General features: G+C 45.9%; 1 protein-coding gene across 2 annotated transcripts in view; it reads left to right on the top strand.

Annotated features, from left to right (window-relative positions):
* LOC106824742 (S-methyl-5'-thioadenosine phosphorylase) overlaps positions 1-27,245 on the top strand; it is a 34,685-nt gene that overhangs the window by 2,376 nt on the left and 5,064 nt on the right. Inside the window, exons 2-6 of one of the 2 annotated variants that reach the window (XM_014831219.3) lie at positions 6,515-6,601; positions 7,841-7,899; positions 12,209-12,376; positions 19,844-19,946; positions 24,050-24,289. In XM_014831219.3, the coding sequence (XP_014686705.1) occupies positions 6,515-6,601; positions 7,841-7,899; positions 12,209-12,376; positions 19,844-19,946; positions 24,050-24,289 (657 nt within the window). The remainder of the gene's footprint in view (positions 1-6,514; positions 6,602-7,840; positions 7,900-12,208; positions 12,377-19,843; positions 19,947-24,049; positions 24,290-27,245) is intronic. The other variant, XM_014831220.3, reaches the window with a different exon arrangement.

Here is a 27,245-nt window from a genome sequence, read left to right as displayed (position 1 = left end):
GACCTCAGGGAGGTGTCGTCCTTATCAGCCGCGGGCGGGTGGTGTGCTTCACCAGGAAGAGGGGGGAACCTGTCTTTGGCATCTAGACAGGGCATTCTGAGGGTTCCTTCAATGGGCTATGGCCCCGTCCGGCAGCTGCCCAGCTTTTGCTCTGGAGGATTAAAAACAAATAAGATGTAATCTTGGTTGCTGTGTCAAGGAGGGGATATGGTTGCCTCATCGGTGGCCTCTCAACAAATGGTATTAAAGGGAAGGGGCAAGTCGTGGAGTCTAGACTGTGGAGAACAGGCCTGGTAAGCTCTTTTTTTGGGTGGCTGTCTGTGGCCAGCAAAGGCCTTCAGAATGAAAGGCCTTGAGTGACCCTCCGAACCTGGGGGATAACCCACAGGCCACAACTGGAAACCAGATGACCAGTGAGTCTTCATTTTTTGCTTAGGGACACAATGGCATTTAGGGCAGGACCTTCCTCCTTCTGTAGGACTGTCCTGAGCATTGCAGGATGGATGGTGCACCTTGGCTCCTCCCCACAAAATGCCAATGCCAGTAGCACTCCCCCAGTCATTGTGGCAGCCAGAAATGTCCCCTGGGTTTCCAGACACCCCCAGGAGAGCCGATTCACGCTCGGGTGAGGGCCCTGGACTAAATCCCTGAGACAGAGATGGCCCGGTGAGGAGACGTCGGAGCAGCCAGGTTTGCGTCCTGACCAGCAGAGAAAGAGATAAGGGGCATTTTTTCTTGCTTTGACGAAGTTTGTTTTGATTTGGTTAGGTTTTGCTGGAGGTGGGAGTGTGTACAAAAACAGTGACAGGTAATAATGCATTATGTCATTTGATGTTCACAATTCTCTGAATTAAAGAAAAATCTTCCCCTTCTAGGTGCAGATGAGGAAACAGGTGATAGAAACTTTTGTGTGCAATGGACTCCAGATCCTTCACTGGGATTCTGATCGTGGCATCCTAGTCTGTGCCTCAGAAGCATCTACAGCGGTGGTTCTCCAAGCCCACCTGGGAATTTGTTAGAATGCAGATTCTCGGGCCCCACCCCAGTCCTGCTGAATCAGAAATTCTTGGGGGCAGGGCCCAGGGTCTGGGTTTTAAAGAGCCTCAGTGGAGTCAGATGCCCACGGAAGTGTGTCTGCATTTTCCCCCAGCTCCTCAGGGGAGCAATAGTGTCCTAGTTGCCTGTGGCTGCTGTAACAGTTACCATGGACTGGATGGCTTGAAACAGCGCAATGTCTCTCTTGCAGTTCTGGAGGGCAGATGTCCAGGATGAGTCCTACGGGGCTACAGTTGGGTGTCAGCAGGGAAGATCCTCTTGGAGGATCTAACGGGGCATCCATTTCCCTGCCTTTTCCAGCTTCTAGAGGTCACCAGCATCCCTTGGTTCACAGCCGGCATCATAACCACCCAGCATCCCTCTGCTTCCAACATCACATCGCCTTCTCATTTGACCTTATAAGGACTCTGGTGATTACATTTAGGGCCCACCCCATAATCCCAGATAATCTGGATCTCAAGAACCTTAATTGGCTAAGGTAGTGTTCACAGGCTTTGGGGATTAAGATGCAGATAAGATCTCTTTCACGGGCCATTATTCAGCCTATGATGCTTGGCTGGCCCAGATTTTAAAATTTATGATCTGGGCCCTAGAGGAATGGTGCTCAAATCTGGCTGCACACTGGAACCACCTGGGGACCTTGAAGAAAACGAACTCTGCCTTGCCTAGTTAATGAGATTCTCTGGAGTCTGGGCCCTGGGCTTTGGTATTGACAGCATCCTGGGGGATTCTAGAATCCAGCAGGGGACCCAAGAGGAGCACCAGGAGGAACCTGCCGCTGATCCACAAGCCAAGGAGAGCTCTACAGATTACAGTGAGCACTGAGGAAAACCCTCCTCAAAATAGTTAGACATTTCAGGAGGCAAACTGTATCTTCCAGAGAGTGTCTACCTGTTAGAGTAGTATCTTGATTTTTCAAGAGGAGATTGGTTAAATAAAAAACACAGATGCTCTGGGCCCTCAGGTTATTTCTGAGCAAAATACAGTCATGGGTTGCTTAATGATGGAGATGTATTCAGAGAAACGTGTTGTTAGGTGATTTTGTTGTGTGAACGTCATAGCGTGCACGTAAACAAACCTAGACGGCACAGCCTACTACACACCTAGGCCGTATGGTGCTAATCTCATGGGACCACCATGGTATACGTGGTCTGTGGTTGACTGAAACGTTGTTACGTGGCGCACGACTGCATAGCATTACTGTATTAGTTTGCTGGGCTGCCATAAAGGACCACAGCTTGGGTAGCTTAAGCAGCAGAAGTTTAGCCTCCTAGTTCTGGAGGCTGGAAGTCTAAGATCAAGGTGTCTGTAGGGTTGGTTTCTCTTGAGGCCTCTCTCCTTGGCTTCCAGGTGGCTTTCTTCCCGTGCCTTCACATGGTCTTTGCTCTTTGTATGTCTGTGTCCTAATCTCCCTTTATAAGGACACCAGTCATATTCGATTAGGGACCCCCTGTGACCTCATTTAACCTTAATTACCTCCTCAAAAACCCTATTTCCAAATATGGTCTCACTCTGAGGTATTAGGGGTTAGGACTTCAATATACGGATTTGGGGGAAGCATTTCAGCTCGTAACCATCACCTACCTGGGTGGCTTACAGAGGGGGAGTCATGTCAGAGATGGAGCCCCAGTTATCTTCGTGGACCACATTGCAGGTTTTGAACAGGCCTCCCAGACTGGACATTGGGCCACTCTCTCCCCATACAGCTGGACTTCCAGGAGTTTGCAAGGCCCTGGGAGGCCTGCAAGCCAGGTCGGCCCAAGAAGGCTGTGTGCTTGCCAGACTTGCCAGTGGCAACCAGAGCCTAAGGACTGAGATGCTGAGATCAGGGAGTGCCGCCAGCTCGAGCTCTGGCTCCCTTGCCTCCTCGTGAGCTCGAGGCACCCAGAGGCAGCCGTCTACCTGGCATGAGCTGGTCTCCACAGCTTGGAGGTGTGGGGTTTTGAGAATGCCGTCACTGAGTGCTGGGCTCCTTAAGGTAGTGTGTCCCTGCCCCAAAGTGATGGTGAGTGGTTCCTGAAACCAGGTGAGCTATGTGAGATTCCCTGGGTCCAGGTACCAGTGGACATAGACGCAAGGGAGGGGTTAGTGTGAACCCTTCGGCACTGCTGGAAGTACGCATTCCGGCCAGGTAAGCCAGCATTTAGACAAAATGCTTTCAGGTCTCAGAGAGGAAGGCAGACGCTCTCCTCTTTTTGTGGAGATTGACTGGCTGCTCCGTCATGGAAAGTGTGGGATGGACCACTAATTGTTAAAATTTGCCAATGACCTTGATTGACCGGAGGTCCCTGTTTCAGAACTTTATCATGTGCAGTGAAGAAGTCCTGGCTGGGCAGAATTGGCCCAGAAATTCCATCTCGGTCCTCGAACACACTTCCTAGGCCTCCTAGGATTGCCTGGACTGAGGGCTGATGCTGCTGGCCCAGGAGGCCTGGTAAGGTCTTGTCATTGCTGTCTGAGTGTGGCTGACGTCACCGATGGAGACCCCTCTCCCCTCCAGGTTCACTTAGATGCCCAGAGTCATCGTTTCTGTGCTTGCTCTGTGACCTTGGTCCAGAACTTGACCTCTCTGAGCATCAGTTTCCTCAGTACATGGAGGCAGTGAAACTTTTCTCATAGGGTCTGACGTTATAAAGGACTCCAGGGGGTGTTGGGAGCTGGTCCGTCATCGTGGGTGAGTGTGAAAGAGCTGGGTTCCTCTTCCAGCTTTGATGCTTATGATTTGTTCTTAGAGAAGTGTCTTGATTTGTATGCGTTCCTTCTCTGTAAAATGGGTGTAATACTGCAGGGCCTATCTTATGAGGCGGTTAGCACAGTGCCTGTGACGTGTGGGTGCTGAGACCCAGTTCCTTTATTACCACGGCAGGGCCTGAGTTGACTGTTGAATTTGGAGGCTCAGGGGTGGACAGAATTAGGCCATCCGTGCTTGGGAGTTTCGTCCTAGTCGTACTCTGCTATGGGCCAGCAGGTGGCGGCATTGCCACATCTTGGCACTACTGGCCTCCCTCTGCAGCAGGAAAATGGTTAGAGGTCCCTGGTGAGGCAGTACTCAGTCGCTACACTTGTCCTGTATCCCTTGCTAGATACGGTTTTCCATAAACAAGCAGAGCCGTTTGGGTGACCGGATGTGCTCACCTGCAGATAATTCCAGAGCCGGAGACCCCACCCTGGCCTTTCTGGCGAGCAGTAGCAGCTCTTCTTTTCATGGCCAGTACTCCATGTTCCTCGCTGAGGGCTGAGTACCAGCTTCTAATGCAGTCCTCGTGCAGCCAGCGTGGTGTGGACTGAAGCTTGGGGCCGTGAGGGTAGGCTCGACGGCCTGAACTTCGGCAGGACCCCTGGTCAGCATTTGTCAGCCGCGGCTGCGATGCTTCCTGAACCGAGAGGGTGGTTTCAGAAGACGGGGTAGGCTGTGATTCGTGTGTACAAGTCCGAGAGTTAGTGCTGAATCCGGAATCGGGGGGGCCACGGCCCAGGGAGCATTCAGAATCAACCAAGTCAAAGTGGAAATAAGCAAACACAACAAAAAACCAGAAGTTTCCATGAGCAGCAGAATCCCAGATAATTAGAGTCCGCAGTTCGGTTCTGTGTTCTGGGCAATGCCATGGGCTGGCCCGTGCATTAGGCCCCCTGTGATCTTGGTGCTTCAGAGAATGTGAAATGGAGGATAAAATGGAGAAGCCAGCTAGAGGAAGGCTTAGCACTGCATCAAACAGTGTGATTAAAAAAAAATCTACTGAATTGGCGTGATTTAAATGTACTGACTTAAGTGACCACTTTTGTTGGTTTGAAAACTGTGATATTGGTTAGTCTTGGCCTATGGTGTTAAGTTGTAACGAGGCAGGAGAGAAATGGGTTGGCTAGAACGCGTAACCTGCTGTGGTTCCAACAATGTACCACAAGGTGGCACCAACTTCACAAACTGTTTTAGCCGCTTAAGGAAGTTGTGGGGACACGAAGTTCTCAACCCCGTAACCTGCAGTTCTTCAGTTAAAATCTTCCTAAAATGTCCTTATTATCTTCTTCTTTGGATTTTTCTTTTTCAGGAAACTGAGGGCCAGAGAGGTAACCATTTTCCAAGGTATTAACGTAAATCAACTTGTGGAACCTGATCTGAAAATATTTCATTCAGTTGTTCAGCGAGTTCTTAACTCTGGAATTTTCTCTCAAGGAGCTACTTTTTCTATTTAGTAGAAATTTTATTCAAGTGACAACAGATTTAAAACTTTTCATTGACAAAAGGAAGTGCTCAGTTCCCTTTCCGTTAGATTTCCAGTACAGTGTTCTCTCTACAGCCTGTTTAAATTTAAACAGGACAATTTAATTACTGTTTCTCCTCTAGGAATTATCAGCCCAGGGAAACCTTCCTAGTTTCAGTTATTTCATTTTTCGTTAACAGTTCAGTTAATGTTTAGTTATTTGTGTAATTGTTCTTGTTTGTGTTTCTTAGTCATCAAATTGGATTACTCTAGAGGGTGGTGCTGAGTTTCTTTAACTCCAGTTAATCCCTGAAGACAAGAACTGTTAAATTAATCTCTGGAAAATGCACTTCAACACTTGAACTTAAAAAAAATTTAGAACTGCCTTTGAATTACTTACTTATATTTACATATGTGTATGAAGGACAGTTGGATTTCATAAATATACATGAGGCTAACGTTTCCTGCTATTCCAGACTCTTCTATCTCATCCCCTACAGCTCTGTGATTTTAGTGGCATAGGAAAGAGAAATCTCTGTTGCTTTATCAAGTGGGGTAATGAGGAGCAATCATTACCAAATGGCTATACTGAGTATTTTCTATCCCAGCAGTCTTTTGAACATTCTTTATGCCATAGCCTATTTAGTAGAGAAAATAAAATTGATTAGAGAGTCCTTCCCACAACCACATTTATTTATTTATTTATTTATTGAGGAAGATTAGCCCTGAGCTAACATCTGCTGCCAATCCTCTTCTTTTTGCTGAGGAAGATTGGCCCTGGGCTAACGTTGTGCCCATCTTCTTCCACTTTATATGTGGGATGCTGCCACAGCATGGCTTGACAAGCGGTGCATAGGTCCACACCTGGGATCTGAACCAGTGGACCCGGGCCACGGAAGTGGAACGTGCAAACTTAAGTGCTGTGCCACTAGGCTGGCCCCCACATTTATTTATTTTTAGGTTTGGTTTTCTAACTTAAGCTAAAGTACCTTTGTTTGCTAATTTTTTATTCAGATAGTCCAATAAATATGATAAGAGTCCAATAGCCTCATACTTTGGTTATTACTAGAATATAGTAGGCTTTCAAATGTTTGTTGAATGAATGATTGTTTTTCACTAATGTTCTGATTTTTAAAAACATAGGGCTTAGCGAGAATGGAGAAGAGCAGTTGAGTATAAATAAATGAATTTTTTGAAAATAATGTTTTGTTTTTAATGAAAAATGATCAAATATGGTATCTTTTTCTTATCTCCCTTAGATTGGAATCATCGGCGGAACAGGCTTGGATGATTCAGAAATCTTAGAAGGAAGAACTGAAAAATATGTGGATACTCCGTTTGGCAAGGTTAGTCTCCAATTAGTGGAGACAAACTAGCTTTTTCCTTTCTCCTTGCTGGCTTGGTTTTTAAGATTAAAAATTTTAAAAAATTTAAAAATTTTTTAAATTGCTTTTGTGTTGGCAGCCCGGGGCTGCCTCCCCCAGGCTGAGAGGGGCCGGAGTCCTGGCACTGGGTCCCACCAGCTGAGACAGTGGCCCTGAGGATACCTGGGGCATACGGGAGAGAACGTGGCTTTTGAACATGTGCACTAACTTCTCAACTTCTGTCCCTGGAAGCCAGATGCTCATGCAGACACAGCAACGGTACTTTTCAGGTCTCTGCATCCAAATCAGCTTCTAATTTGGGGCCCACATGTCACACCACACTAATTTAGCAGATAGACTGATTACAGATGGGAGGAAATGTCATTGCCAAGCGGCCTTTCCTTAGGAAGCCCTGCCCAAAGCGGGGTTTCTCGGGGATCCACCACATGATTGCATAACTGAACTGGAAATAAAACTCCTCCTTTCTGTTAAAAGGAGGCTGTTTGTTCCAGCCCACATGTCACCCAGCCAGGGCGCGGGAGTCTCCCTCCTCCTGATTGCATAGTGCTCCTTCCAGACATGGCAGTTCCTCTCATCCTCCCACCAGGATCCTGCATCTGGCAGTCCCAACTAAACTCTCTCCTTTTCAGCCAAGTCCTTAGATGGACCTCACGTCCTCCAAGCCCTGCGGTCGGCTCGGCTTACTTCTTCCCCTCACGTTGTCTTCACCTCCTCGGTTCTCAGGACCTTTCCCTCCATGACCTCAGGTCACTGCATGGCCATCTTAAACCCGGGTAACGTGGCACACAGTTCCAGTGCTGAGTTCCTAAATTCCGTGACAAGGGCCTCCTGTCCTTCCCACGTTTCACTCTCACACCTGTTCTTGAACCTGCCAGATACCCTTGACACATGTGTAGTTGACGATCATATCATCAGAGTGCCCTGGGGTGCTTGCTACAAAGAGCTCTTACTAAAGGGGACCTCCCCACGCACCAGGGCGGCCTTCCGGTGACTCTCTGTGCTCAGAGAGGGCTCAGTGAGGACTGATGGGGTGATCAAGTCGATCCTCAAATCCAGACTCTTTACTTCTTTGAAGCGTATCTTCAGACTCCAAGTTTCTGGGAATCCTGTTGTGGTGGAACCGTTGAAATGGCAGCTTTTTAATCATTCATATGTATGTTTTCAACTCACTGCGTTGTAACCATTTTTCATTATGTGCAGCCTTCTGATGCCTTAATTTTGGGGAAGATAAAGAATGTTGACTGCATCCTCCTTGCACGGTAATGTATTTCAAAACATTTTGAATGTTACTAAAGGAGAATTTAAAGTTAAGTTCTAGAAAGAATAGTGATGCAGGTATGAGATTTTATGCGTTGCTGGAGCCAGAGCATCTTAGTCACTGTGATTGACCACTTAGGGTTTGGGGAAGTTTTATTGACTTTTGAGATCAAGACCCACTCCCCCCCACCGCCACCCCCCAGCTTAGGTTGAGAAAGTGTTTAGAATAATCCAGTGAGTGATAAGACGAGTCTGACTACAGTCGAAGCTCTGGTTTCAGTTCTAGCTACAGGAAGAAATGTTTTCTTCTGTTTCTCTTTCCTTCTTCTTTTTCTAATTAACAAGTTAAAGCAAAACTGCTTCATTCATGACCCCTTGTGTGGCAATAGTTCTAAGTTTTCAGAGAGTGGCTTTCTGGTCCCTGAAATGGTTTCTCTGGTGTCCACACCCTTGTTTTCTTGACAAGGCTAGTGCTGTTCCGTATTATAGAGGAGGCAAATTATGTTTATCACACAGTTAGAAATTAGTCAGACTACATCTGTTAGCTTTCTACTGCTGCATAGCAAATTACTACAAATTTAGCGGCTTAAAATAGCATTCGTTATCACTCAGTTGCCAGGTGAACAGGAGCGTGGGCACAGCTTAGCCAGGTCTTCTGTTCAGGGTCACACAAGGTCATTCAAGGGCTTGTTCTCATCTGGAGCTCCAGGTTCTCCTTCGGTGGCAGAATTCAGTTCCTCCGGGTTGTAGGACTGAGGCCTTTAGCTCTCAGAGGTGGTCCACATTCCCTGCCTTGTGGCCCTCTCCGTGGGCAGTTCATATGACAACAGCTTGCTTGCTTCTCCAAGGCCAGCAGGAAGTCTCTAGTGTGTGCTGGCCAGGTGGAGCCTGACGCTGGGAGGAACGCCCAGTGCATTTGCTGTATTCTATTGGTTGGAAGTGAGTCTTGGGTCCCCCTGCAGTTGAGGAGGAGGAGTTATTCAGAGCATGAAATTTGGGAACCACCCTAGGCTCTCTCTACCACACTGCGTTTTTGAAACAGAAATGGCTTCACTGATTCTGCAAGTGAAAGGAAACTATGGACAAAACAAAAAGACAACCTACCAACTGGGAGAAAATATTTGCAAACCATCTGTCTGACCAAGTGGTTGATTTCCAAAATATATAACGAACATGTACAACTTAACAATATAAAAACAAACAACCTGAACAAAAAATGGGCAGAGGATATCAACAGGCATTTTTCCAAAGGAGATATACACATGGCCAAGAGGTACATGAAAACATATTCAACATCACTAATTATTAGGGAAACGCAAATCAAAACTACAAGGAGATTTCACCTTAAACCCGTCAGAATGGCTATAATTGACAAGAAATAGCAAATGTTGGAGAGGCTGTGGAGGAAAGGGAATCCTTATCCACTGCTAGTGGGAATGCAGACTGTTGCAGCCACCATGGAAAGCAGTATTGAGATTTTTCAAAAAATTAAAAATAGAACTACCATGTGATCCAGCTATCCCACTCCTGGGTATTTATCCAAAGAACATGAAGTCAACAATTCAGAGAGGTTCCTGCACTCCCATGTTCATCACAGTGTTATTCACAATAGCCAAGACGTGGAAGCAATCCACGTGCCCATCAACTGATGAAGGAATAAAGAAGACGTGTATGTATGTATATGGAATACTACTCACAATGGAATACTACTCAACCATAAAAAAGACAAAATGCCATTTGTGACCACATGGATGGAACTTGAGGGTGTCATGCTAAGTGAAATAAGCCAGACAGGGAAAGACAAAGACCGTATGATTTCACCCATATATGGAAGATAAACACATGGATAAAGAGAACAGATTAGTGGTTATCAGAGGGGAAGAGGGTAGGGGGAGAGAGAAAGGGGTAAAGGAGCACAGATGTATAGTGATGTGTAAAACCTAGACTGTTGGTGGCGGAAACTGAGATAGAATAATGTGCACCTGAAATTCACACAGTGTTATAAGCCAGTATGACCTCAATAAAAATAAATTTTAAAAAGCTCAGCTGAATGCAGTAGAATTACATTTTAGTTTCAGATGCTCACACAGGGTCGGTTTCAGGCAACCTTCTTTGTTGGTCTATGGTCATTGCTGGAGAGTCACTTAATTTTATACTCCTGCCCACTGAACTGGGGCGTGTCGCACCGTCAACTATTTGAGCCTTTAACGCAGTGGTTCTTACCTGCTTTTGATTTCTGAATTTCTTTTGAAAATCTAATCCGAGTTTTGGAGCCCAGTCTTAGAAAAATGCATGTGCTTTCTGGACATTCCTGGGCCTCCGCCCTCTGAGAGGACATCTGTGAACTCAGGGTAAAAACCCTGATCATACGCTTGTCTGAAGTTATATGCAACTTATGTTAATGTTTTTAATAATTCTGTTGTCAGTGACCAGAAAAGACATTAAAGTTGCTTTTAAAACATATCTATGGGATGATACAAGGGATATTTAATAACGACCCTGTGGTGCAGGTATTTTTATTATGCGTTTTACAGATGAAAAAAATTGAGCCAAGAGAGCTGAGTGGATTTGATGAGGTCACATGGCTAGTAGGTGGCAGAGCTGGGGTTTGAACCCAGGCACTGTTACTCCAAAGCCCACACTTTTAATCATCATTGCACACAGTGAGATTTTTTGTGTGTTCAGTTACTTCCTTGAAAGCCTGTCTCAGTGTTATCACATGTGAAGGACGCTGGGCTCTTGACACGTGGCCTTTCTGTGCTAGAACAGCATGTGTGATGTTTGTAGTTTGTGAAGCAGCCAAGAATAATTTTAACTCTTTGTGAAATACTGCTTGTAAGTAACCATCTGACACGTGTGAATTTTAGAAATAATCATAGAAATTGGGTTCCCTTTACTGCCTGTTTACTGATGCTCTGGGTGTACGTGTGTGTGTTTAAGTGCTCAAAGAACTGCCACCATCACATTTCTTTGTCCAGAAAATTGAGCTACACATGGCAGCTCCTGTTCGAGGTACCAGCAAGGAGACAGACTGGGGCTTCGCCCTCTCAGGGCTGATTCTAGTGGGAAAGACGGACGCTGAAAAGGAAAAAGTTGAGTTGCCGATAGATGCTAGAAAGGAAAAACAAGGTCATGGGATAGTGGTGTGACTTAGACGCAGTGGTCATGGAAAGCGCTTCTCTGAGGAGGTGACACTGGAGCTGTGACTTGACGAGGCCTGAGCAGGAATGAGCGTGGATGAGCAGCGAGAAGCCAGTGAGCTGAGTTGGAACAGGAAGGGATAAAAACGGGCCGAGGTGGCGTTAGTAGACTGGTGCCCACATGGCGTGAGGGCCGTGGGTGTAGGATGTTTGGATTTTATTTGAAGTGTGACAGGAATCGTTGGTGGTTTCATTGGCTTTTCTGAAGCTGCCGTTACAAAGGAGCACAGGCTGGGTGGAAAGAAGTTGTGTCCTCACAGTTCTGGAGGCCAGAAGCCCACGACGAAGGTGTCAGCAGCCTGCATCCTTCTGAGGGCCGGAGCGAAGATCTGGTCCGGGCCTGCCTCTTTGGCTTGCAGATGGCCATCTTCTCCCTGTGTCTCCACGTGTCCTTCCCTCTGTGTGTGTCCAGATTTCCTCTTCTTATGAAGACACCATTGGTGTTGGGGTGGGGCCCACCCTAATAAGCTCATTTTAACTTAATTACCTTTTTCAAGACCCCGTCTCCGAATACAGTCACATTCTGATGCACTGGGGTTCAGGACTTCCCCATAGGAGTTTGGGGGGACAGTTCAGCCCATAACAGTGGTCACGCGTGAGGTGATTGGCTTTTCGACAAAACCTTCTAATGTCATCATAAACAACTGGGGACTCTAATGTTTTAAATGAATCATTAACTTAGGTGATCAGACAGAAAGGAATGGAGAGATTCAGCTGGAAACTTGAGTTTCTGTTTCTGTTTTGCATCTTTCTTCAGTGGCACGTCTTGTTCTGTTTCATGGCTCGTGTAAGGCCAGATGCCCCAGATTCTGGGGTGTTTGGTGCCCCCCAGGACAGACACAGCACATCTTCCTGGAGAGTGAATTCTGATTAAGTTGTTACCTACTCTTGACAGGAAAATAAATCCGTAGAATGTACAGCTGGCGTGCGCCTAAGACCAAGTAGTTTCTACTCAGAATGGACTAGTCATTGCCAGACCTTCTAATTCTTCCTCTGCCAGTGGAAGTGCTTTGGTTGAAGGGCCGGAAGGCACTGCTGTAGGTTAGTTTTCTTCTCTAACAGTATTAAAACGCCCTCTCACTCCCTACCATATTTACTGTCCCTCCCACAGGCACGGGAGGCAGCATAGCATCATGCCCTCAGAAGTCAACTACCGGGCGAACATCTGGGCTCTGAAGGAGGAAGGCTGCACACACGTCATCGTCACCACAGCCTGCGGTTCCTTGAGGGAGGAGATTCGGCCCGGAGACATCGTCATTATCGACCAGTTCATCGACAGGTGAGCAGTCATCTGAGAGGCTTGAGGCTCCTGGAAGAGCATCCCCAGCTCCGATGGGCGATGTGTGGGCACCTGGGGGAGGGGGCAGACCCAGAGAGCTGCTTTAAGCTTCTTATTGTGGGGGTTTTTAACATACACAGAATAAAATAAGAATCAAGAAGCATCCTTGATTGTTGTCTGATGAAATGAAACTCTGGTTGAACCGTATGAAGTTGCCCGTTCTGTATGTCAAGAAATAGTTGAATATCAGCAGTTTCAGGTGGTCCAACCTAATAAATAATGGGGTATACCAAAAGCATCACAACCCCTCACCTATCATTTTCTGATTATTTGTTAGCACTTGATACTAGATACATGTCATCCACTTTCCCCTCTAGAATATAAACCACGTGGAGGCAAAGACCCTCTCTGTTCTGATCGCACTTTGACCCTAACACCCATGACAGGGCCTGACCTCTGGTTACTCAGTCATTATTTTTTGAGTGGTTGAATGAACATGATCATTCCAAAGGAGAGACTGCCTGGAGTTCTTGAAAATCTCTCTGGCTGTCAAAGTGCGAGCATTTGGAGGTAACGACTTAAGAAAATGGTTGCTATATGGTTGTTTAATAAAGCAGAGTACAGAACTCCATGTTCAGAATGATCTGGATTTATAAAGTATTATACATGATACTGGAAAGAAAATCTGATTGGGTCCTAAACCTGGGATTAATTCGTTACTTACGAGGTATAACTATGCACTGTTGCATTTCCGTGATCTTTCTCACATGTAGTAAATGTAGATGGTTCACGCGCTGGCGCTTTCAAGAAAGCGGTTGAGGCAGAAAGATGTTCACTAGAAAGAGCACGGGTGTTGCCCTCAGATCGGGATTCATTCTGTCTTGGCACTTCGTAGCTGTGTGACCTTCAAATCCTGAGGCTTCTGTTTTCTTTCATGTGCTGTGTGGATAACCTGCCTCCTTTGTCTTGGCGTGGGGGGTTCAGAGTCTCTAGCAAGTGCCTTTCTGGGATCTAGTGTATGTTACCTGCCCGATAAATGGGTGCCGTTGTTGTGAGCGTGGACATGTTGGCCAGAGGGGTCCAGTGGTCTAGGGCAGAGGATGGATTCTTATCATGGAAATGGAGGTTTATGGTAAAGAATTGCACAGGAAGCCTGTGCTTAGCTTTCTCCCCTTCCTGTCGGCAGCTGTTTGAAACCCTGGCTGCTCTCTCACAGCTTCCTGCCCGTCTCCTTCGCTCTTCGTTGAGTCTGTTGCTCTTGACAAGACAACACACTATTAGGCGTGGACTCACCTTCTTCCTCCTCCCTCCCTTTGACCAGTTACATGCATTCCTGTCCTTTGTCATCTTCCTGTATTTAGCTGTCCCAGAAGTGGGGGCAGCTACCTCCCATATGAGGTCGACTCTTCCTGTGGTCTGTTCCCCAATCTGTTCTGTTGTCACCTCCTCACCGCATATCCTTAGTGTCATTCAAAATGCTCATAAGCTTCCAGTTTTTGAGTTCCTACTAGGTGCCACAAATCAGTCAATCCCATTCACAGCATCAAGGATGGTTTTTCCAGTTTATAGTTGAGGAAACTTAATCAGAGAAATATTGATCGTTTGCTAGTAAGTGGGACCTGTGGGGTCTGAATTCGGGTTAGTCTGTGACCTCAGCCACGCCTCACACGTAGACTTCCAGCTCCACGTGCCCCTCGAGACCCACACTGGCTACAAGATAGAGGACAAGGTCCCAAGGATACCTCACACTTTGTCTTCAGGATTAAATTATCCTCTTACTTGTCTTCTAACCCCCTCCCCCGAGCTCCTCCTCCTCTCTTTGGTAACTTGTTCAGTTGGTGATTCCGAGGCACTGCCGTCCACCTGGTGGTCATTGCTGTAGATCCGTGTCGTCCCTACATCCAGAGTCTCTCCACGTCATGCCTTCACGTGCCTTGAATCCACCTTCTCTTCTCTATCCCCACAGCCCTCATCCATGTCACTTCTTCACTTAACGCTCCTCTCCAGCTCGTCTCCCCTCAAAGCCGGTTTCCATACTGCTCCCTGAAAATGTAACAGAAACGAAGATACAGGCACAAGAGTGCTGGAAACCAAGTATCTGCTGCCCTCTGGGAGGGCTCACCCCGGAATCTGCCCCTCGGGTTGTATCTGAGCAGGGATCAGCATCAACTCGCACCCAGACTTCCAAACTAGCAGCTCAGTCCGGGGAGAAGGGATGTGCTAACACGCTGTCTGCGCCGAGACCTCAGCTCCTCCTGGAACTGGATGAATGCTTTCCTAGTTCCTCCTGTCACTGATGCTGAGGATCTTTGACATGTGCTTAAAAATATCTTGTCACCTGTGTGGTGGTTTCTTCCATTGCTTCTGTTCTGAGTATCCCTGCTCATTTCCTTTTCCCCAGGGAAATACTCAAGTTTACTATCTGGCCGCATCTGGTCTTCTGGACATGAAGTCAAGTTGTTTCTGGATAATTCTGAAGTGAAAGAGAATATTGAGCTCTTTCCAAGTGTCAGATACTGTTAGGCCCTGGATAATTAACACTCACATACCTATTGCTCGAAGAGATGGTTAGAACCCCCTTTTTAGACACTGACACGTTATGGAAGTTTAAAATACACATGCCTCTCCAAACAGCCTTCTGCTTTTGCGGTTCAGAATCCTAAGAATAAAAGCACCAAATGGTGCATCTTTCTAGGCACATGTATGAGGATGTGTGCAGTGTTTCCTGTGTGAGTAGCCTAAGGCAGTGGTTGAACAAGCATCCCGTGGGATGTCACAAAGCTGTGACAGGATTTGTTAAAGCTCTGTATGTTGCCGTGGAGCACTGTCCATGGTACTCTACTGTGGGAACAAAGCTGCGTAAGAAACTAGTAAATGCTTTTATAGTCCTTTATCACAGCACTAGGAGGCATCCCACATACCTTATTATCCCCTTTACTGATGAGAAAACTGAGGCCCAAAGACACTGTGACCACCTGTGTCAGAGCTGGGACGTTTTTCTTGTATGACCGCTCTTCATGCTGTGTTGAGCGAGACCTCATGAAAAAGAATAGAAAATAAGAAGGGAACACTGTGTTCCCTGTTTATTGAGCAGTGTTGCCTGGTTGGGATATCAACACCAATTGGTTTTTCTCCATGCCTGTGGCACCATAAACAGTTAGGTACACTCATTAGATTGGAGCAATTTATAACCTTTCGGTCGTTCTGGTTAATAGAAAAGACTCATTCCATTTCTTAATTTGTCACTGTTCACATCAAAACTTCCTCTACTTCTCCCTACCATAGTTTTAAACTCTCTCTTGCTTTCCCTGGCTAAGTGCCCACCTTCCTCCTCTAGATGAGGACCCTTTGTGCCTGACTCTGTGACCCAAATCTTCCAGGATTTGACCTTTCATTTATAAATGTACTCACGACAGCACTGTCCTTAAATATGTGTATGTGTAACCCCCCACACACACATACCTAGGATTTAGGGAGCTCATTGTTAATCCTGTTAACCTTGAAAGTTTGCAGATTGCCTAGGGTATAAATAGCCTTTTGATCTAACCAATCGGTGATTTGGCCCTAAATATTTATGCCATCTCTACCCGTTTATATACTTTTTTAAAATTGTCTTTCGTGTTCTAATGTATCCTAAAATTAGCATGCTATCCAACAGTGAGTATCTGTGTTTCAAAGTGTTTAAATAGTAATCAATGTTTGTCATAAAATAAACTGTTTACAATATTTGCAACTTTCAACAAGACAAGAGAATTAGGTCAAACACAAAAGGTTAGAGGTTAGGCAAGACAAGAAGAGTCCATGACTAGTGAGAAGGTGATCTAGAATGAAATTTAGCATCTGGTGCAAGATCTCTGGGGAGGCCCATGAAACTCTCACCAACACCATGCTTCCTTCCTCTTACCTCTGTCCCGTTTGGCCAGCAAGAGGTATTCTCACAGTTGGATCAGATGCATACTCTTCAATTCAGCCACTTGGGGGCAATACCACAGTTGTTGGTGGCAATACCACAGCCATTGATGACACACCACAGAGGTGCCATATCTCCATGAAACACCATCCCCCCGCTTGAAACTTGGTGCTTACCATTCCCTCCTCCTCCTTTCCCCCTTGACCTTGCTAACTAGAAACTGTCTTTCAGGACCCTCGTCACACAGCCCCTCTTCTCAGAAGTTTGTCCTGATTCTTCCCAAGCTACCAAGCTGATCAAGAACTCCACTCTTCCATTTCCTCTCAGTGCTTTATAAGTACATTTCCCACTGGAGCTGGGAAATGATCGTTTAGTTATTAACAAACTCCTCCACAACCTCAACCTCCTTCCAGATCCCTCTTTCCACCTCCTTGCCTTGGCTGAAACCTAGTCAACCATTTCCCTCCACAGCCCTCTCGTGGGGAGGTTGATGTACCTCTCCGTATACTACAGGGTCGTGAGGAAGGGTGGCATTCCCCCGGTTCCTCACTGCCAGTTCCGGATGGTTTGCTTCCCTGACCTCTATAAAACTATCACTATTGTGATATCTCTGCCATCCCTATGGTATCTCTGCCATCCTTGTGGCTATGATTTGCCAGCCCCTCCAGCAATTGGATCCTTCCTGACCATCTTCCTCTTACCCTAAGCCCTGTCACAGTCCCAGGAGATGCAGTATGAATGCAGACAACACACACAAAACACACCTTCCATCCTATCTGATCATCTGATTCAGTTGTTCACTCCCTTGATCTTGCCATAGCCTAGGGTTACTATTCTTCTAAAACCTTGAACTCACACTCACCTTATGAAGAAAGAGCTCAGGGAGGTTAGGTCATTTGCTCACGACCACACACAAATTCTAGTAATAAGATTCAAATCCAGGCGCAAAAGTACGTTTCCTGTCTTTTCTCCATGTCAGTCTGAGGGCGAACTCCTACTCTATCTGGAGAAGAGCTGCTGTGGTGGGAATTGGAGGTGACGGGCAGGCCCTGTGATGCAGGCTCAGTGGGGGAACAGTGCCCGCTGTACCGGCAGGTTCACCCTGGCTTCCTGCTGAGCTGTCAGAGCTCATTTCTCTGATAAACACTCGCAGAGGGAGGAGAGGAGCTCTTAAACTACACATATTGTCATTCTAGAATTTCCCTTGGGTCATGTCCCCCACCCGCCTCACCTGGGATTGTAAACCCCACTGCTCTTGGTCTGGATTCCATTCAGCATTAACCGTGCTCATCGTTTTATGCTCTACAGAAGTGTTGCTGTTTGTAGTGACGTCAGCCTACATCACTGAATGCTTCATTGACTGCGCCGGCGCTTAGTTATGCGGAACGCCACACGTCGGTGGGCAGGCTGTGTGAGGGGCTGTTTCCATCTGCTCCGTCCTTTCCAGGATCTCCACAGTGGAGCCCTGAAACCGTTAGAAACAGTGGGTTTACAGTCCTCATTTCTTCCCTGGGGCTCCCCCCTTTGCTCGCCCCTCACGAGGTGGAGTGTTCTGAGACCCTGTCCTCAGCCACAGCCTCTGCTCGTGCCGACTCCCAGTTCTGTCCCCAGCTAGATCGTACTCTGAGCTGCTCTGGGATGTCTGTTCCTCCTGGTGGACTTACTCCTCATAATGCCTTTATAAATGGGTGGGTGAACACTACGTTTTATCCTGGGGAAATGGAGAATCAAAAAGATACAGCAATTTGCTGTGAGCCATACGGCTAGTAGTTAGGGAGCTTTGTTTAAAGAGAAAAACGTAACCTGTTCCACTTGAGTGGGAATTAAAACTGCTGTCAATAAGTGTCACGTGTGCATAGCATAACTTAAAGCCTAACTAAGACATGTTATGACTTAAGGTAAAAGTTCAGACAAAGAGAGGAGTGATGAGGCAGAGAAGGATGGAGAGAGAAGAGAGAGGGGCGGAGATCGCTGAGATGGGGATGCTCTTGCCTGGCCATCTGTTGGGGGACAGCCGCTGAATGTTTCTGTGGCCCTGTTTTCATATTTAATCACAACTGTAAATGGGGATGTTGCTAATACGTGACTCATTGAAGGCCGAAAGCGAGCCAGAGCCTGGAGTACGTGGCACCACTTGGTTGGTCAGTTTTACAAAGAGAGAAAAGCCTGTTTATCCAGGCTGGAACAGTCATTTGACCCGTTCTTAGCATTTGCAACTGCTTTGAGGTTAACTTAGCATTTCCCTTAAGCCACATGTGACAGAGGCTTGGGAGGCACGGACTGGGTTTTCATTCCTGCAGAGCAGAGTCCTCATCTCTGAGTGAGTTGGCGTTGGTGCCAGCTCGTGTCACTGTTTGTATGTGACGGGGTGGAGGTCACAGGTTAATTTTGGTGGGTGGACGTGCCAGCTGTGGGACCTGAAGCAGCACATTTCTCCACGCTCTTCCCCACCCTCCCACCCCAGGAGTAGACGTTAAATGATCTGCCTGCCCCTGTTTTCTCGTGCCCTGGCCCTCTGCTGTTGTCCTCTCTGTAGGAAAGAAGAGGACTCTCTTTCCTGTGTTACTCACGAGTTTACATTTAGAACAATGTGATGGACGTGAAAAGTGGTTTATTCTGAAAACTTCTGGTGAAAAATTGCTGGGTGACTGGGCACTGGGTTAATTGTAGCCCCTCTATTGTGGGTTCAAAAGTGTTTTATCAAGAAAATTGAACTAAGAGACTTTAGAATGAATTATGGCAGGTAGAGGGACAAGCTAGACAAGGCAGCACGGGGACAAATTTCCAATGTGGAGCAGGACAAACGGCTGCTTACCACCTCTGGGCTTAAGACATGAAAAAATAAGATTGGGGCGGAGGGCAGGAATTACTGTCAATTTAGACACATGGCAATCAAATGCAAGGTAAGGACCTTGTTTGGACCTGAAACTATCAAAGCAACTGTTTAAAAAAAGAGACATTTTTGAGGCCATCGCATATGGCCTTTGTATTATGTGATGCTGAGGAATTGATGTTATTTCCATCAGATGTGATAATGACATTTCAGTGGAAAATAATCCACATATTTTGGTGGATCTGAGGTAGGGATAAAATGACGATGTTTGGTTTTGCAACCCTGGAAAATCTAACAGATGAAGCAAGTTTGACAAAGTTTTGGAAATTGCTGAGTCTAGGTGATGGGTCTATATGGCGTTCACTGTACAAGCCTCTACATCTGCGATGATTGAAAGTTTCCTATTGACTTCTGAAGTGCGTCACCTGCCCTCCTGAGCCCGCAGATGATTTGTCCCTACAGTCCAGTGTGGTTATCGCGTTACAGCCGCCAGACCACAGACATTTTAATTCCCATTGGAAAGCATGTAGCCATCGACCCAGAGCCAGACAAGCTGAATACCATCTCGGAGCTGCTTTTCTTACTGTTGTCTTCAACTTGTTCAGAGCTGTTGATGCTGGAGTGAGGACCGACAGCTTGGCCTGGATGCAGTTGATTGACCAGCGCACAGAGTATGGAGAGATGGCTTTAAGAAAACCCAAAAACCTTTCTCTTTGCTTTGTAGGACCACCAAGAGACCTCAGACCTTCTATGACGGAACTTCCCCCTGTGCCAGAGGAGTGTGCCATATTCCAGCAGCTGACCCATTCTGCCCCAAAACCAGACAGGTGTGTAGACTTTCTGGAAGTTGCACCACAATAAATCATAAGGGCTTGGGGTGGCATCTAGAGTTAGATGAATTGGCTAAGCACGTGGTCCTTCTGCCCTCTCTAGTTTGTTTTTTCTGCAAGGTTTAGTGAAGAGCTGTTTCCCTTTGCTAATGATGCCTCCGCTGCTCTCAGTCATTTGTAAACTGACTCCCTCATAGTTGCAACCTACTTTTTTTATAAGTTTAGATTTTGCTGTCAGGATACGTTCTAAATAATTTGTTAAAGGATAGCATATTAGTCAAGAGCATAGTGTCTGGAACTAGATTACTTGGAATCAACTCTCTCCTCTTCAGCTTAATACCTGTGATCATTGGACAAGTTGCTTAACACCTCTGGGCTTACGTTTCCTCATTTGTAAAATCAAGGTGATGATAACATGTACCTCTAGGACTGTGTGACAGAGAAAAGAGTTAATACTTACAAAATGCTTGGAACAGAATCTGTCAGTTATGAGATAGCCAAGGACTGGTTACTTCTTTTGTGAATTAGATTATTATTGATAATCTGTAAATTGTCAGATTGGCATCATTTGCTTTGAGCTGAGTTCGGCCATTACTGTCCAGCCTCCTCTCCGGGATTATAGTAAAAGCTCAGACAGGGGGCAGCCCTACAAAGGCCAGTGGTGGTGGAAGGTGCGGAAGCACAGCCTCAGCTCTCAGAGGATGAAAATGGTACCACGACTCAGCGTCCGTCACTGGGTCCATAATGGTGCTTGTCTGATAATCCCAGATTATCAGTCAGGTGGGACCCAACAGATCAGAAGTATTGTCAGAGGAAAACTGCCTGGTCAAATCTGCTTTATAAATTAGCTTAGAGAATATAAATACCTAAACATGTTCATCATTCAGATAATCTTATCACCTGCCTATGGAAAGTAGGTTTAGTTTAGCTTTTCTGTTTAGCCTGCGTAATCCTGTGCCACTGGTTTCCTTCTAGTTCTTTGTTTTTAACTTGTTTGAAAAAAATGGGAAGTTCAGTTTGCATGAATGTGTGTATTTAGATGTATGTGTTTCTGGGTGGTTATCAGCAGAACGCATCAGGATGTGCTGCTGGCCTTCCCCCTGAAACACTGATCTGTCCATGTAATAAATCTGCTCTCCGGGGGAAATTAGATGTATATAAAATTCTCATCCATTTCAAAATGGAGGCAGCTTGGTGAGAAATGGACTAGGGAGAGAAAATGCATGTTAGTATGAGATATGAGATCTCAGTATGAGATATGGTCTCAGGCAGAAAATGGTGATCTATGTCACCAGGAGTAGAGGTGGCGCAGGGAGTGTTCATGCTGTATGCTGAGTGCATGTAAATGTGGTGGCTGATGACAGTTTCTGATAATACTGTTTGGCCTCCATTGAGACTGAATTAATTCAGCTGTTAGTAGTCTAGCCAAGCCAAGGACACCCACGTGAAAACTAAAGAGTGCTGGGGAAGTAGGTTTAAGAAAATAGGAAAAATAAGCCTCCAGAATATTCCTTTATTCTTCTGTACTCTAAAAGAGAGTTTTTAAATACTGTCCAAAAATGTGAAGAGTAGATGATGCAGCCCTTGGTCATTGTCACTTTCACTGTCACCATTCACATGATCTTTCCCGTACTCATGAGGAAGGACTGTCAGTTGAATTGTCAGGTGGCAAGCAAGATGCACAGTGGTTGTACCGTACCTACCATTTGTGTTAAATATGTGTATATATAAAGAGATTAATATGAACATATTTACGTGTAAATAAACTCTTTCTGGGAAGTTGACCAAAAAACTGGTAACTGGTTTTCCAGGACACAGGTGAAAGAAATACTTGTCACAGAATAATATCATTTTGTACCGTTTATGTTTTGGGCTGTATGCGAGTGTTAACTATTCCCAGAATAGTTTCACTTCTAGTCACTTTAGGAGGGCATCTGAAACAAACTCTGAAAATTCTGACACATTAAATATATTTAGCCTGGTGATATAATATTGTTAATAGTGCATTTGTGACAATGGCAATAGATTTAGAAGTTCCATTATGATTACTCAAGACATGGAAGTGAAAGCATCTTAGCCTCAGACCCAGAGATGTCTCAGCCTGTGGTTTGTATTTCTGGTCCCTTGGGATGGCATTAGCGGTTCTCATGGGGGTGCAAGTTACTGGTTCAGGTGGTACCGCCCCGGGGTCTGTCTGTGGCTGGTCCACATCCACAGCCTCCGCCTGCACCTCCTCCCCATCATGGTACCCACCTCCCAGGGTGATGGGTGGACTTACGTGCTGCAGGCCAGTGGCATGCGGTAGTTGGGGTGGTCCCTCACACATCTCTGGAAGCACTCGGAAGTGTGGCTGAGACATGCAGCTTGGTTATTTGGGATTTTTAAAGACGTTTAATGAAGACAGGACTGAGCTGTTTATATCTTAATTTTGGGGAAAAAAAGGCGGCAGTCAGGGGAGGAAAGAGTGGTTTAGGCCCTTGAATGTATAACCTGTGCTCTTTGGGGAAAAGTTGTGACTAACCATAATCTTATCAGTGTCTGTAGGATAAATCAGCCTGATGTAGCATCAACTGTTCATTGTCTGTGACTTGTCATGGTTCTAAATTTGGAGTTGCCAAGGCGCTTGTTAAAATTCTTTCTCCCAACGCCATAGCACAGAATGAGTTATTTTTAAGGAACTAGGTTAATTCACTGATGTGGTTCAGACATGTGCAGGCGAGACTTTGGCCTACATTGCAGCCTTCGATTGACTTTGAGTCACTCCTTTTTATATATGTAGTATCCCAGGAACCTTTGCCAGTTATTTGGGAAACATTTTAGAAGCTGCCACTGTTAATCGTTAGGAGACCAGTTTAGCATTTACATAGTGTTGACGCTGTGCCCGACACAGTTCTGTGCTGTATCTTCCTTAGCTTATTTAACTTTCACAATATGTCTGAGTTATACATTATCAGTCCCCTTTTACAGATGAGAAAACTAAGCCATACAAAGGTTAAGTGAATTTTCATCAGTGCTTGAGTAGGTTAACAGTTAAGTTTAAAAGACTAATTTTTTTTGGCTAAAAACAGTGTTGAAGCACAGGCTAAGAAAAAATTGAAATTAATTAATAACCTGAAGATTAGAAATGCATTATTAAATAGACAGTGGAAAAAGTGATCAAACTTTTAAATAATGTTTCTAAAACCCCTGCATGGGGGCCGTCCCAGTGGCACAGCAGTTAAGGTCACATGTTCTGCTTCTCAGCAGCCTGGGGTTCACCAGTTCGGATCCCGGGTGCAGACATGGCACCACTCGGCAAGCCATGCTGTGGTAGGCGTCCCACATATAAAGTGGAGGAAGATGGGCACGTATGTTAGCTCAGGGCCAGTCTTCCTCAGCAAAAAGAGGAGGATTGGCAGCAGACGTTAGCTCAGGGCTGAGCTTCCTCAAAAAAAAATTAAATAAATAAATAAAAATAAAATTCCTGCATGGCCTTGCCACTAAAGGGATGCCAAGATAAGTTTATCCCTGGAAAGAAAAAAGTCAGCACGGCCTCGTTCTGTTTTGACCATATGTCCCTGGAGAGGCAGCAGACAAAGGAGATTATGAAGAAATCACTTTCTAACCAAAAACAGCTTTTACAAAAGTCTTCAGATTTTGTAAGGGCAATGAGCGTAATTTCTCAGGGGCTGGCAAGCAGTTCTCAGCGCGTCTCTCTGAGGAGATGTGGGTGAGCAGCGGCCCCTGAGCTCAGCCTTGGAGGTGAAGAGCTCAGATCCAAGTTCACGTTCACAGCCCAGCTGAGTCTCTTCAAGCTGTTAAGAAGTCACTGAGATTCCAGTATGTCTACAAATGCCTGGTGGATAGAAAAAGCTCGCTCTTTGCTCTTGTAGCCGTGAGCTGTCTGCAGGGGCTCGGGAACAGGGTTAGGTAAGTGGCTGAGCGTCTAGGAAGCACCCTTCTGTGATTTCCCAGGTTCTCTCTGAGGACCTGCGGGTACTAGGCACTCACTGTAAAAGACATTAACTAAGGAATTAACTTATTAAACCTCAGGGAAAAAAGAAAATACTAAGCTCTACTTGTGTTTGTACGTTTTGAGTTTGTGGTTGTTTCTTTTCTAGGTCCTCTTAGAGAATGCTAAGAAGCTAGGACTCCGGTGCCACTCAAAAGGGACAATGGTCACAATCGAGGGACCTCGTTTTAGCTCCCGGGCAGAAAGCTTCATGTTCCGCGCCTGGGGGGCGGATGTTATCAACATGACCACAGTTCCAGAGGCGGTCCTTGCTAAGGAGGCTGGAATTTGCTATGCCAGCATCGCCTTGGCAACAGATTATGATTGCTGGAAGGAGAATGAGGAAGAGGTAGGTGGAATTCTCTTCTGGACGAGTATGGCCTGGGTTTCCAGGTGCCATGAGAGCCATTAAGAGAGTGTCTTAACTATTTGTCTCTCTCGCACTAGTTCCAGAAAGTGTCCTGCTACCGGGTTGTAAAGTCAGCTTTTCATACGTTGCCACATACTTTCTGTAGTTCCCACTGGAAGTTAAGAACAAAGATCTTCATGGGGAAGAAAAAGACACTGTTATCCAAGGGTCAACAGTGAACAGTACATTGTAGGCATGTTGGGGATCATATTGAGACTTGGGCCTTATTTTAAGGATAAAGGGTCTTTTGGTGATAATTTCCTTATGCTGTGCTGCTGTTTATTTTGTTTGTTTTCAAAGGGAGAAACCTATTACATCTTCCTAGTAAGAGGACTCTATATTCATACCTGTCTGTTTAACTTACCCTGACTGGATACCATCCTTGGTGTAGGAACACGACAGCAAACAGACAAGTCCATAAGGGGCTAATGCTTTGGTTTTGGAGGGAATGCGAGGGGGTAGAGGTTAAGCAAACCAGTGTGAGAAAGCTCAGAGTTATAAAGAATAGTGTGATGAGATATAGGAGCACGTATCCCATTGACCCAGCAGATATTTGGAGTCTGGGAAGCTGACCTGGTTGAAGTGTGGTAGGAAAGATGGGCATGCTTGAGTGAAGAGGGGAGGGAGCGAGAGGGGGCGGGGCCACGTAGACCATGGAAGGATTTCGGATGGGAGGGCAGTGAGGGGTTTAGGCAGGAAAGGTGGCAGGGTCCAGCTGGTGTTTGAGGACACTGGACCACTGAGATCAGGCTTCCAAAACAAATAGTTTCTTTGTGGAAAACTTCAAACCTCCACAAAAGTAGAGGGTCTAGTTTAGTGAACACTGAGTTACCCATCACCCAGCTTTCCACAGTTATCACCCATGGCCCGTCCCTGTGTCACGTATGAGTCCCTACCCACTTCTCTCTCCCCCTGCCCTCATTAGTTTGAAGTAAATATTTTTCTAAAAGGCCTATTTTTAAAATAAAATAACAATAATAACCACAACACAATTATTATATGAAAAATATTGATATTAACTGTTTAATATAATCAAATATCCAGACTGTTCACATTTTCCCTGGTCTCCGTTTTTCACCATTCAAATCAGGGTCCCTTAAAATGCACACGTTATGTTTCAATAATCTCCCTTAAGTCTCTTTTACTCTCATGTTCCCCTCCGTTTTCATTCTATGCATTTTACTTGAAGAAACCTGATCGTTTGTCTTATCATTTGTCTTATTTTAAGGTAGAGAAAGGGACAGAAGCGCACTCCAGGAGTGTTGACGTTAGGAAGGGGTGCGGGCTGGCTGTTGTGAGCACATTTAGGAGAGGTGGCATCTTACCCAGGGGGTTTCTGAATCACCGTCTCAGAGCTGCTGGTTTCACCATCCAATTCCATGTGACGCAGGGTCAGAGACTCTTGCTGTCTGTCCATCCATCTTTAGGGAGTTGGGTCGTAGAGGAGCTCAGGTTCTTTGTTTGGCATGAATGCCTTATCCTCACTCCTCAGTGTAATACACCCTTGCTAACTCCTAGGATGCTTTTCTGTAAGAAATTTCCAAATCCTAGCACAACCTAATGTCTCACTGGGCAGCTCTGGTCACCTAAGGGGCAGCTCAGCCTCATGTTGTTGAGAAGCCACCAACAAATAGGAGGGTCCAGCCCTTTTCACGTCCCGAGAGCAGATTGCTTCCTGCCTTGGCTTTCTGCTCAGCCTGGTGACGTTTGTCTCCTCCTCTGCAGAGCTAACGCTGCTTCCCTTTAGTTGGCCACAGGAGGGTTGGAAAGCATACAGTTAGAGCTACTTCAGTTAAAAGCAGAGAAACTGAACCCTGTGTAAGTGGAAAGGCGTGAAGGCAAATACTGTTAAATGCCACAAGGAAGGCAGAGTCCAAGATGGCATCATCTCAGCCAGCCATGTGCGTCACTGTGCTTCAAACCAGATGTGCAGCCTGGCGTGGGGAGAAGGTTTTTGCGTTGCCTCAACCCATCTTCATGTTGCCGTTGTTCCATTTACCTGGGACACTGGGCCCATTATTTACCCCATTACTCTTCTCTAGGATGGAGCCGGGTCTTGGGGGTGACGGGTGTGAGTTGTTAGTTGCAATTCTGACCTTGCAGGATAACTAGGAGAGTTAAACCAAATGATATATGCTGAGCAACTGGAATAGTGCTGGTTCCTAGGAACGTGGTCATCAAATGGGAGCTAGGGTGGAGTTGGGGGTGGGGAGACCAAAAATAAGTTTGTCAAGGAAACTTTTGAGATTTGTGCTGGACCTTTAGATTAGATTAGATTAGATTTGAATGTGAGGAGGTTAGTAGAAAGGGCATTTTGGGTGGAGCCCAAGAGCAGGAGCAAAGAGGAGGAAAGAGAGGTCAGAGTCTATAAAGAAATATCAGTCACAGGAAAAGAGTAAATGTAGGGTAAATGTCTTGGATGCTTTATGACCCTGCATTCAGACTCCACTTAAGACATGTGTTTACCCATAGCTGGCAGGCACCCAAGTTGTCACTGCTTTGTGTTCCCACAGTAGTGAGACCTTCCCTCTGCTCTGGTGCTCATTTTTTTCTAAACACATTTTGGTGTTTGTGGGAGGGATCTGTCAATGAAAATAATCCATAACCAATCTATAAATGAAAATTTGGGTGAGTTTATTCTGAGCTGAAATCTGAGGACCATGGCCCAGGGCCTTTCTTCCCAAAGGAAGAAAGGGCACCGAAGAAGTGGGGTGCACAGAGTGGTTATATACCCCCAAACAGGGTGTTTCACATATGATTGAAATGTCCCTCCCACAATAGTCACAAGATTGCCCTGTCAGCACAGCGCTTGATGGACACAGCAGGTAGTGGGTCTGCTATCTTGGTGGGCGTAGCAGGAGGCAAGTCTATTGTCTCGAGCTGGGTGGTCACAGGT

The sequence above is a fragment of the Equus asinus genome, chromosome 23 (assembly GCF_041296235.1).
Source record: "Equus asinus isolate D_3611 breed Donkey chromosome 23, EquAss-T2T_v2, whole genome shotgun sequence".
Taxonomy (NCBI): domain Eukaryota; kingdom Metazoa; phylum Chordata; class Mammalia; order Perissodactyla; family Equidae; genus Equus; species Equus asinus.
Note: the sequence above shows the minus strand (reverse complement) of the source record. Positions and strands in the feature narration are given on the sequence as shown.